Raw genomic sequence first — 12,573 nt, 5'->3', positions numbered from 1 at the left:
CCGTCCTACATGCTTCTCTGTGCTTCCATTACAGCAGTCACCCACCCAAACCCCCATACAGACTGTGTCTGCCCCCCGACCACCGAAATTAATTAACTCAGAAATAAACAGAAGAGGAGTTGTACAAAGAAACATAATACATATTAAGACCAGCACCGCAGAGGTACAACAAAAGAAGAATTAAATGTGGACTCTTCAACATTAGATCGCTCCCATCCAAAGCCGTATCAGTAAACAATCTAATATCAGAACATCACATTGATTCATTTAGTCTCACTGAAACCTGGCTGTGTCATGATCAGTATGTTGCCTAATTGGATCCACTCCCCCGAGTCATATCAATACTCACATTCCTCCAGGCACCGGCCGAGGAGGTGGAGTTGCAGCCATATTTAACTCAAGTCTAATAAATCAACCCTAAACCTAAACTCAATTATAACTCTTTCTAAACCCTGGTTCTTAGTCTCTCACATCCAACCTGGAAAACTTTAAAGCCTGTTCTATCTATTGTAGCGTACCACGCTCCTGAACGGTACTCTGAATTTTTATCTGGATTCTCTGAGTTTTTAAAATCAAGTCTAGTCCTTAGTACAAATAAAGTAATTATAGTTGGTGATTTTAATATCATGTGGACGTTGATAATGAGCCTTAGCACTGTGTTTATCTCATCAATAGAGTAAATTGGCTTCACTCGGAGTGTAAATAAACCCACCCACTGTTTTAACCACACCCTCGACCGACCCCTCTCACCCAGCTGGTACACACACACACGTACACGTCGGGTTCTGTTCAAGGTTTCTACCTGTTAAAAGAGAATTATTTTCGCCGCTGTCAACAAGTGCTTACTCATGTGGGAATGTTGGGTCTCTGGGAATCTAACTATAAAGAGTTCGGTCTAGACCTGCTCTACATGAAATGTGCCCTAAGATAACCTCTTATGATTTGGTTGCTATATAAATAAAATTGACTTGACTGACATAAACATTAACAAATAACAGACAGTTTCTTTCTGTCTGCTCACCTGGTGAATTGGTCTCACTGTCGGTGTCCATCGCCACCTCTTCATAGTTGTCATACTGGTAGAGGTTACCTGAGGCGTCCAGGCCCTGTTTACCTGTGGACTTCCTGTGTTCACGATCCCTAGACTGAAGGACAAAGAAACAAAAAGAAACACCGTGGTACCATTTGTTCTTACATGTTACTGTATGTCAACACACTTTAACTGTAGCAGGATGGGACAAGTCTGCACTCTCCCCTCTGGGGTTAGTAACAGTCAATCTGTCCAGGTTTCATTAACTATCACTTAATAGATTCCACATCTGTCATACAGACAACAATTGGTCATATTTCTGAGCCACTTCATGTGACTGGTTTAGATCAGAGTTTCTCACTTCTAATTTCAGTTCTTTTAGAAGAACAAAGTCCTAGATTTTTAACGTGACCAATAAACCTGACTGAATGAGGAACAACTGCAGATTTCACCTAAAATACATCGGACTGATTTGACTGTACCCTGATGTATTCATCATCCACATGATCCACAAACACTGATGTTTCTCTTTAAAAAAAAGTTAAGTGGAGCGACAGTAAACGGACTGCACTTCTATAGCACTTTTCTAGTCTTATCGACCACTAAAAACGCTTTACACTACTGCCACATTCAACCATTCACACACACATTCATACAGCGTTCTTTTCTATACCTACTGTAGGAAATTACGATGGGTGTTTCACTATTTGCTTACTTATTTCTTATTTTTCTTATTGATCACACCACTAGTCGTTTGAGAGAATGATGGGTAGATGAACTGATAATAAAATAGTCAGCAGTTCCGTCCGGGACTCTGGGACGGAGCCAACCAGGGCTAGAAAGGAAAACCAACACACACAGACATGAATCACCCCAGCTGAACATGAACGTTTGACTGAAGCCTCTTACTTTACTGCGCGTCCTCATCTTTCCTCCCACCAGCTTCATAAAGCGGTTGTACTGCTCGTCCTGGTTGGACAGGTCGCGGATTCTTCGGATTTCGTCCTCTCGTTTGCGTCGCTCCTCCTCATCCTGTCGTCGTTTCTCCTCCTGCTCTCTCTGCTGCTGCAGCTTCCACGTCCTCAGCTGCTGCTTCCTGAACGCCTGCTTCGCTGCTGAGCCTGAGAGAAGATTATTAATCAGGAAACACAACTGACATCGATAAGTTGCCAGTCAGAAGTAGTGAAAGTGTGGTCTGCGTGCAGTGTTGCGGCATACCAGTGTAGTGTTGGGCCTGCCAATCTGATTGTTTTTCTTTGCATTTCCAGTTTTTCAATGCCCATGCTGAAACCAGATGTGAAGGTTAAAGTCAGAGAATACCAGTTTGAAACTAGTCACTGGAATGTCAAACAGACGTACTGATTCGGGGGCATGTTCTGAGCCTTCTCACCTGGACTAATAATTTTCTTGGTCAAGTGAGGTTTTCCTAGAGTCCTGCCTCTCTCCAGCAGACCTTTGGGCCCAGGTTTTGGACTCTGTTTAGGTCTGTCTCTCTCTGGAAGTCTCTCTCTGTCTCTGTCTGGCGGTCGGGGCCCGGCCTTGTTCCTGTCTCGGTCCCTCTCCAGAGGTTTGGACCTGGTTCTGTTCCTGTCCGCCACAGCAGCGGCAGCGGCAGCGGCAGCGGCAGACCTGGTGGTGACCCTCTGCCTGCTGAGTGGAGCGGGGCTCAGGCCGGGGCCGGAGTTCTTCTCCTGGGCAGCTCTAGTGATCCGGTCTTTACTCTTCTTCATCACCTGCTGCTCCTTCTGCTGCCACTTCTTACTGGCCGACTGCAGAGCGAGGAGACGCAGCTGCAGCTCCGAGAGCTCCTCCTCCTCCACCTTCAGCACCGGCTGCTCAGAAAACAGAGTCATTTTGTTTTTCATGTTGTTGTTCTATAAAGAGGAAAATTTAACATTTTTTTAATAATAATTGTTAATTCTCCTCTGCCTTTGAAATGAAAGTTTTTCTTATGACAATATTACAGAGCATGTACAAGATTGTACTTCAATTGATTGTTTTTTTCGATTGTTATTTTTTTCCCCCTTGGGTTTCTTGGGGGGGGGGGGCGCCCCCCCAAGGCAATAGTAGGGGAAACCGTGGAGTTTTAGCAGTCACCAATCGAACAAACCCGTAATCAGAGTCCCACCTTGTCAGGAGAGACGACAGAGTCCTCACTGGAGGCTGATGATTCTCTGCGACACAAACAGGTCTTTTTAGGTTTCTCCTTCTCATCTCTGTCCGTTTCCTTGCAGCAGCACGAACACGTCTTCTCCCCTGCTTCTGTTTCAGGTTTCTGCTCTGTTTCTGCTCCATCTTCTGTTCTCTCGCCTTCTTCTTCACCTGGCAAGACACGATAAAGGAGGTCAAACGTCCTCATGTTTTAAATGTCACTAAGCTTCAACACGCTAAAGCTAAACATGACTGCTTGATGTTAACAGCTCTGTTATAATGCAACTAGCTCTACTTTATCCCCCTCCACAAGGAAGTTTATCAACACCTCCTGTTGTTCTGAGGAGATTTCCAGGATCCTTAAAAATATTCTGTCTGCTGCAACAAAGGGTAATATTTTAACATATTTCTCTAGTTGTGAATTTGTTTCCTCCAAACCAAGATGGCCGTCAGAAATGTTCTCTCTCTTTCTATAAAATACAAGAAAAATTTTGTGTGAAAATTAGAGCCGCAACTCACGGTTATTTTCATCCATACCTTTAATCTGCTAATTATTCTCTCGACTTGGTCTGTAATACATCAGAAAATAGTGAAAAATGCTCATTATAATCTGTCAGAGTCCAAAGTGACATCTTCAAACGTCCAAAACCCAGAGAGACTCAGTTTAGTATCGAGTTACGACAATGAAAAGCAGAAAATTCTTAGATTTAAGAAACTGGGGTCAGCAAATATTTGATGCTTTTGCCTTAATCAATTAGCAAAACACCTGCCAGTTAATTGTCTTCTTACTGACGGTTTGCACATTAGTCCATATTTTGCACACTCTGTTCTCTTCACATTAAACACTGTACAGCTATTTACCCTTTTCAAAATATATCTACTATTTTCTGTTGTAATTTTCTATCTGTTATGTATGAGCATTTGTATGTAGTTTCTTGACTTTTGTGGTGCTTTTATTTTCTCTGACTTTACACCAAGGCAAATTGCTTGTATGTGAAAACCCACCTGGCAGTAAACCTGTTTCTGATTTCTAGCCCACCCGAATGCCTTGAAGCTTTGACCGTTGCCGTGGTTAATCGGCGTCCAAATCAGCATTCGAATGCTGCCTAATGTTTTAATTATTATAATATATGCATTACCATAAAAATCCCTAATAGCCCGTGAGGTAAGAAATACTAATCCAACTTTATTCACTGTGCATCAACATTAATTATTAGTAGTTATTCTCAGACAAGGACATTTAATCTTACTGGCATTTTTTTGTGTAACAGCTTTTATCTAATGTTACCAGCACTGAGACTGGGACAGTGACCACATGACAGACTTACAAGTTACAGCTATGCCAGCAAGATGTGGAAATAGTCTAGCTTCTGGAAGAACTTCCAGATTTGTGAAGATGATCCCCAAAAAGTTGAGTGCCAGATGTGCAAAAGGAAACAGGCAGATCAAAAAATCTACAATAAGTTTGTCAAATCACCTGAAAACTGTGAGCAAAAGCCGAGCCGTCGCTGATGTTAGTGCAACCTGCATGCTTACAAAGTGTAATGCTGAAGTCCGATTTTTGTCCACGTCTCTCTCTCAATGTTGCTTTTTGCAACCCAAGAAAAATCAAACTAACCCAAACCTCTGACCAAAACAAACTGCCACAAATCATCACAACAGAGAAGCCGGAATCGGGTAATGTTTCTCAGTTTTGCCTGAAATGTGACGTATAAGATCAATCGATTATCAGAATCATTGGAGGTCAATTTTACCGCGACCCAGTTATGGTTTCAGCTCTAAAACAAACATTAAATCTGTAACCAACAAGTATCGTCATTGTTGATTTTTCCGTCGTTTATTTTTATGATTAATCCTTTAGTCTGTAAAACATCGAAAACAGTGACAATTGAACATCGCAAAAATAATGTGTTTTTATATTTCTTGTGTTTTCCAATAAAGGCAGGGCCTTTATGTGTTAAAATGATTTTTTTATTGCAGCAGACAGAATATTCTTTCATTCAACAGGATGCGATGTTAAACCTCCGTCTGGGTTCGTCAGACATCACACCGTATCTATCCTTCAGGGAAAAGACGCTTACCGCTGTGACTCCAATGTAAAAAAACATGACAGGAACAAACTAGAGCCGATCAAAAAAAACCCAAACAATGCCTAATTTTCTTTCTGGCTCAAACTCACCCTCTTTTTCAGCTTCACCTTCTTTATCCTTCTCGGCCCATTTCTTCTTCAGCTCGTCCAGAGTAGCAGGGGTGGGCAGTTTCTGACGAAGAGGTTTGATGTTGAACGCCTGGAACACTTTCTTCTCAGCCTTCTCCAGCTCTGATGTCTCCTCTGTTCCTTCTGGACTGTGGGCTGGTTCAGGTACTGGTCTGGTCTCTGCAATACTGGCAGTTTTGTCTGCTATGTCCTCTCTGACAGGGGAAGCTTTGGGCTCCAGAGCCATGGTCTCCTCTTTACGGATACACTCCAGCTCCAATTGAATCTGTTTATACTTGGACAGCAAGTCCTCAAAGGATTCATCAACACTGTTCTCTGGTTTGGAAACACTGTGAGCCGCTTTTCTTGTCTGATTCCTCCCCAGCAGCTTTTCTGAGGTAAATGTTAAGGGCAGTAGAAATACAGCTGAAAATAATGATTATTTCCATATCAATTAATCCACAGGTTATTTCATTAATTAACAGGTCCCATTTTTTAGTCTTTAAAAGTTCAGAAAAGAGTGAAAAATGTTCATCACAAGTTCCCAGATCCCAAGTTTACTGAAAAAAAAAAAAAAAAAAAAAAAAAAAGGTATCCAGTTTACTATCACAGATGACGGCGAAAAACCAGCAATATTCACCTTTGAGAAGCTGGAACCAGTGAATTTGAGGCGTTTTTGCCTAAAAATTACTCAAATGATTAATCAGTTATGCAAACAACTGCAGGTTCATTCTGCTGCCTATTGACTGATGAATTAATCTACTAATCATTTCCACTCTGAGTGGAGGAACTGAAGGCTGGAGGCTGCAGCCTTGTTCACATTAACTATTGGGGATGCACCGACCCGACGTTTTCCGACCCAATAACGATTCTGATTCCAGGGCTCTGGGTATCGCAGATACCGAGTCCCCGTCGGATAGAACGTCCAATTGCAAGTAGCCAAAGAACTTGTTGGCGTAGCAAGTGTGAAACAACTCCAAACTGCTGACCCTTTGTTTTTAGCTCGCTCCCTGGTATGTTAGCAAAATGTATGGGTCTAAACAATAACGCATAGAATAAAACAGAACTGAATAGAATAGATCAGCCCCAGGCCATCGTCCCCAGCTATCTGAGTCAGTTTTGGATCGGTGAATCCCTCTTAACTATATCCGAGTATAAAATCGTGATTTCATTGCTCATCATAAATGCTACTTGTCCCTGATGATCAAATCTCTCTATAAAAGACTCAAAAAGTTCTCTCTTAAGAGATAATACGGCATAAATATCCTTTTGATCAATGAAAATCAAACAACTGATGCTTTTCTGGTCCTATTTTAAAGTAATTTTAATCTCTTTGGGTTTTGGACTGTTCAGACAAAACAAGACATGAGAAGACATCACACTGGGCTCTTGATGACAGGCATTTACCACTTTTCTCTGTTTTAGATGAACCAACAATAAGAATATTCATGAGTTGTTGACTTAATTTAAATGTCTTGTTTTGTCTGAGCAGCAGTGAAAAACCCAAAGAGTCCTTGACATTTCTCCTTGATAAAAGGACACAAATAATCTATTAATCAAACTTGTTCATTTAGTTTCCATTAATCGACTATTTCATTCATTTCTTTCTTTTCAGCACAAAAATACAGATCAATGACGACTCCTGTGCTGTGTGATCCGCTGTACTGGCACTCAGAACGGGTGACCAGAGAGAGAAGAGGAGGAGACGGAGAAGGTTGGTTTCTTTACATAAATGGCAAACAGCAGACACACGTCATTGTTTTTAGGTTTCATTTCCTCATCCACATGCAAGCTACACGGTGTGATTTAACACATCCATGATCTCAGCTGGAACAGGATAGGTCTCACCGGGACCTTTAAAGTGTCCTACTGAACAAGATTCTCACACACACACACACACACACACACACACACACACACACACGAGGGAAATGAAGAAAAGCACTAGTAAAATGCATCACACTCTATAATTCAAATACTGTTAAAGGCAATGAGGTCAGATTCAACTATTGAGTGAAGGCTGCGACACACATTTATTTTCATATTCACTTAATGTGCTGATTATTTTTTGATTAATTGTTCAATAGACTAGTTTACGAAATGTCAAACAATTGTGGGGAAAAAATGCCCACTACAAGGTAATGTCTTCAAAAGTCTTGTTTGGTCAGACCCAAATATTCTCAGTTTATGTGAGAAGCTGAGACCGTTTTTCATTATTTTTGCTTGACTGAAAAGATTGGTGGATTACGCCGCTGAAGTTGGCGTCTGATTCAGCAGCAAAGAGGAAACTTAGAGGACGATAACGAGTGACCGGTTCTGTTTGTTGCTGTGAAAGAGTGTTAGCCATCACGTTAAAGCCTTAACACTGTCTCACACAAAGTTTCAGATTGTTAAACCTTTATTTTATTTATGAAAGCAAAAAAGTGGTAAATTCACTGCATTTTCTCCATCTAACGTCAACAGACCAGGTTAAAAACCACCACATTTAAACTAATCAGACCTGGACTTGATTAACCAGTAGACTCTGGTGACTGCTTCAAACAGCTGCAGATTCATGAAACCATTATTCTATTTGTCAAAACACAAAAGGAAGATTTCACAGCTTTTTTCCCCATCCAGATGCCATCAGACCAGGTCTGGATCAAAAACCACTCTACCTGGACTTGTCAAATCTGGACTAGATTGACAGGGAGGATTTAAAGACTGTGCAAAACACAGCTTCAGACTTTTCTGAACCCTCATAAGCTAACGTCAGCGTCGTCAATCGATTATCAGAGTAGTGCTTATTTTTCTGTCAGACGGCCAAACCTCCCATCCTCCCTTCAAAGGGGTACGAACTGGAAGCCAGACACATCTCTATACCTAGTACGGGTCTGACCCACCGGTTCAGGTTCATATGTGGCCTATCAAACACCCACGGGCCTCTGGTGGACTCTAATTAAATCAGTGCCCCCTGACGACTGTTTATGTTCAGATATAACAATTATACAAAGCAGGAAAGGATACGTTTTCTCGAGGGAGAGTCAGTCTTGGTGCCGTGACTCTCTCCGGGCCCGTAACGACCGAGGGGAGCTCTGCTGCCTCTGTTCCAGGCCCCGCGTCCACCGTTCGGTATGGACCGGTGCCTGAACCTGCCCAGGGCGCCGTGGCTCCGCTCCCAGAAGCTAGACCGCGGGTTGGGCTCGCCGTGGGGACCGAGTACCGCCGGCGGCGGCGGCAGCGGAGGCGGCAGCGGAGAGGGAGGCCGGTCGGGCCCACTCGGCCCGCACTGCTGCCTGTGGCCCGGGGGGAAAGGGCCGTGTCCGTGAGGTCCGAGGTTGTATGGCATCATGAGGCGAAAATCCGGCGGCTGGTGTCCCATGTGTGGCAGCATGTTGTGCGGGCGTTGGTGTGGTTTTCGTGTCCGCGGAGGAGCCCCGCCACCGCCCGGCCTGTTACCATCCCCCCGTCGGAACGGCACACTCTCCTCGGTTTCATCATCGCAGATCTCTCCGTCTTCGAGCTCCCCCTCCTCCCTGGGAGATCGATTAACCGTATTTAACTCCATGTAGTAGTGAAGTCAGCAGCGGCCTGCGGACTGTGAACTCACCGAACCGTGGACACGATGTTCATTTTGCCGTTTAACACAACAGTTGGCATAAACTCCGGCCACCCTGACTGTCAGCTCACCCTCCGCTTCTTCTCTCAGCCAGCTACCGCGAGATAAACTGAGACCTCACTAGACTGGAAGCGACCCATATAAGGAAACCGTAAACGGTTACGACACGCAAGGGTCGCCATCTTGGACAGCTTCTTCCGGTTTCGACCGTATTTCACAAATCAGCAAATCCTTGTCTGTTGTAGATTATAAAGCGCAGTGTGGCGGGTTTCATGTGAATAAGCAGATGCCGGAGCCAAGCCAGTAAAGGACTGTAGCCAAATCAATGACTGTTATGTAAAGATTTTACGTTGCCTCTTAAAATGGAGGGACTATGAATAAAAATGGCTGTAATTCCTAAACGGTTAATGTGATTTTTGTGAGACCCCTTGAATTAAAGCTAAAAGTCTACACTTCAATCGCCTCCTGGTGGCTTCGTTTCAAATCCGTTGTGGTGGTCGACAAGAGGCGTGTGTTACTGTCCAGATTCTAATGCACCTAACTCTGTGTGTCTGTGTGTGTGTGTGTGTGTGTGTGTGTTATACCCCCCTCACCCCCCTCCCATGGGGGGGTCTTCCTCAAGCTCGGGTCCTCTGGGAGCCCTCGGAGTTTGAGGCTTCTGGCTTCTGCGCAGTATCTTAGCTGTTCCTAGGACTGCGCTCCACCGGACAGAGACCTCAGATGCTGTACCCGGAATCTGCTGGGGCCATTCTCCCAGTTTGTGGGTCACAGCCCCCAGTGCTCAAGTTACCATTGGCACCACTGTTGCCAGTGGTAACTGGAGTGGTGCTAACGCGAGCTTGCCGCTCCCGGCCTGCACTTAGTCCAGGTCGGGTAGGATTTGACTGTCGATGCTCTCCGTGGTGTCATCGTCTGACTCTGTTTGTGTAATTTTGGTTTCAAATCAATATATATATGTATATACATAGTTTATATATACAGTCTACGGGAGTAACACGTCTTTACGTAACGACAAAGGACATGAATTAGTCCTAAATGCAGTTATCATACTTTTGTTATCTAATCAATGAATCATTTAAGAACTATCATTTTAGAAGACAGTGAAAAAATGTCCATCCCACTTCCCAGAGTCAAAGGGGACGTCTTCGTGTCTTGTTTTGTGCGATCAACAGTCAAAACCCAAAGAGATTCAGTTTACTGTCATAGATAAAGGGAAATAAGTAAATATTCACATTTGAGAGGCTGGAACTTGTGAATTTCTGTCACATTTGTCTAAAATGACTTGAATGATTAATCAATAATCAAACGCACTGGAGTTTTTCCCCCCAGGCTGGCGGTACTCTTTTCTGCCCCCTCCACTTCAGGTTCTCTGGGCGACTAGTCTCAGTAACGTTACGTTAACGTGACAGTAATGTCGGCCTGGCTCCAAAGGGCAAGGGGAGAACACGGACAGAGTCAGACGATGACACCACGGAGCTTCGGCAGTCAAATCCTACCCGACCTGGACTAAGTGCAGGCCGGGAGCGGCAAGCTCGCGTTAGCATCAGCAAAAACACCTGTGGCTATCGCCACTGCTAACACAGCCAACTACGATGATAACGATAACGTCGGTCAGGATGAATGTCCCGACTGTTGGTCGAAGGATCAAATGCTGTATTTTTGCTCCAAGAACAACTGGCTCGTTGTCAAAGACAAACATCTTGGGTGCAAAGTTACAATGCTTGCTGCTCAAGAGGAGCCGGGACTGAGGCTGTCAACTGAGTGGAGTGGGCGTTTAATTCCTGCCAATGGAAGTGACAGGGCGAGGCAGACGACATCCACTGCCCAGGAAGATTACGGAACACGGAGATTCCAGATCCCACTGGAAAGCAGCAGAGATTGAAAAGAGGGCGTCACACGATGAAATTCACCAGAACATTCAAGACATGCACAGGAGGTTGTTCCAGAACTGGGTTTGATGATGATGTTGTATTGGTTGCACTTGTTAATGCAGTCACTGACAAGCATATAATGAAGTTGGGCGTCAAGGAGGCGCCTGATCGTGCGGCAGGACAACGAGCCCGAACACACGGCCAGAGTCAGCAGTTCTCTGCATCAAAAAGTGGAGAACTCATATTGTTCTTAAATAACAAAATCGCTTGTATTAGAGCCAGTATTTCTGCTGATGTAAACCCAGATGACCTCAGCAAAGCCTGTAAAAAAGATGTTGCCCAGGGAAAATTCCCCTCTATTACATTAACTGAGCTTTGCACGACTGTCACTGAGTGTAACTCCTCCAACTCATGTTTTGACCCTTTATTTACAGTATTTTTTAAGCGGCTGATTGACAGTGTTTAAAATCATGTCTTGAAGATGACTTCCTAGCTGTTGTAAAACCATTACTAAAGAAACCCAATCTAGACAGTAATGTGCTGACCAGCTTTAGGCTGATATCAAACTTCCGTTCATTTGTGAAAAGATAGTTTCAGTGCAAATGAACTCCTTCTTTAAAGAAAAAATTATCCTGGAGGGATTTCGGTCAGGCTTTAGAACCTTACAAACAGAGCATGTACCAGCATGTATAAATCAGAAAGATGCGGAAAAATGGATTCATGCCTTTATTTCAAGCTGACTCGATTTCTGTAAATACTATTATTGATATCCAGTGGGTTACATTTTCATTAATTATGGCATTCCACCCTTTTTTTAAAAAGAAGGGTGGAAAGTGAAGCCCTGGGTGCCTGTAATTTCTTTACTATAAAGCACTTTGGGCTGCATTTCTTGTATGAAAGGTGCTATACAAATAAAGTTTATTATTATTATTATCATCATTATTATTATTATTATTATCGTTATTATTATTATTATTACTAAAGAACTGTCTTCAGAGACAAGAAGAACAAGGAGTCCTGCAGCAGATGGTCTGGCCCCCACGGAGCCATGATCTCAACATGATGGAGTCAGTCTGGGATCACATGAAAGGACAGACGACACTGAGAACAGACTAAATCCACAGAGGAACTGTGGCGGGTTCTCCAAGATGCTGGAACAACCTACCTGCCGAGAACCTGAAAAACTGTGTGCAGGTGTTCCGAGGAGAACTGGTGCTGGTTCGGATGGGGGTTTCTGAATCGGAATCTGTGCAAACTACAATGAAGCTGTAATCCAAACTATACTGTGTACTTGAGATGTAATCAAACTGATGGAAAATGATCCTGTTTGACTGGTGAGGGATTTGTCGCTGTATGTTGAAATATGAATGTGATACTGTTAAAAGCAGAGTTTTTTCTTTTAATTTCCTGTATTTTACCAGGTGATAAGTGGAGCAGAGTAACCAAGTATATTTACTAGTAAAAGTACAGTGTTTCTTCTTCTGTCCTCTGCAATGAATCATCTGAAGACCCCTCACTTTACCTGGTGACCCTCTGGAGGGGCCCGACTCCTAGGTTGGGAGCCAGTGCACTGCACAATGAAGTACTTTTACTGTGATGAAGCTGGGATTACTTTACTGAAGTAGGATTTTGAAGACAGTACTTTTACTTGTAATACAGTTTTTTTTTAAATCCATGTTTTCTATTTTTGCTCTTACTTTAGCGTTTCTGTATCTTCTATGTAAAA

The 12,573-nt window shown here is 43.4% G+C and overlaps 1 protein-coding gene across 6 annotated transcripts in view; it reads right to left on the bottom strand.

Moving 5' to 3' along the window:
* Window positions 1-9,353, bottom strand: part of LOC120792819 (zinc finger C3H1 domain-containing protein-like) — a 34,742-nt gene extending 25,389 nt beyond the window's left edge. The window contains exons 1-8 of one of the 6 annotated variants that reach the window (XM_040132176.1): window positions 8,968-9,353; window positions 8,385-8,893; window positions 5,361-5,771; window positions 3,159-3,352; window positions 2,421-2,904; window positions 2,249-2,314; window positions 1,940-2,151; window positions 1,022-1,145 (exon numbers count right to left, since the gene is read on the bottom strand). In XM_040132176.1, coding sequence (XP_039988110.1) covers window positions 1,022-1,145; window positions 1,940-2,151; window positions 2,249-2,314; window positions 2,421-2,904; window positions 3,159-3,352; window positions 5,361-5,771; window positions 8,385-8,893; window positions 8,968-9,017 — 2,050 coding nt within the window. In that variant the 5' untranslated portion in view covers window positions 9,018-9,353. Of the gene's footprint in view, window positions 1-1,021; window positions 1,146-1,939; window positions 2,152-2,248; window positions 2,315-2,420; window positions 2,905-3,158; window positions 3,353-5,360; window positions 5,772-8,384 lie in introns of all 6 variants that reach the window. The other 5 variants (XM_040132180.1, XM_040132177.1, XM_040132178.1 and 2 more) reach the window with 5 other exon arrangements.
* Between the last annotated feature and the right edge of the window lie 3,220 nt (window positions 9,354-12,573).

The sequence above is a fragment of the Xiphias gladius genome, chromosome 8, assembly GCF_016859285.1.
Source record: "Xiphias gladius isolate SHS-SW01 ecotype Sanya breed wild chromosome 8, ASM1685928v1, whole genome shotgun sequence".
NCBI lineage: Eukaryota > Metazoa > Chordata > Actinopteri > Istiophoriformes > Xiphiidae > Xiphias > Xiphias gladius.
The sequence above is the reverse complement of the archived record's forward strand: the minus strand, read 5'-3'. Positions and strand labels throughout refer to the sequence as shown.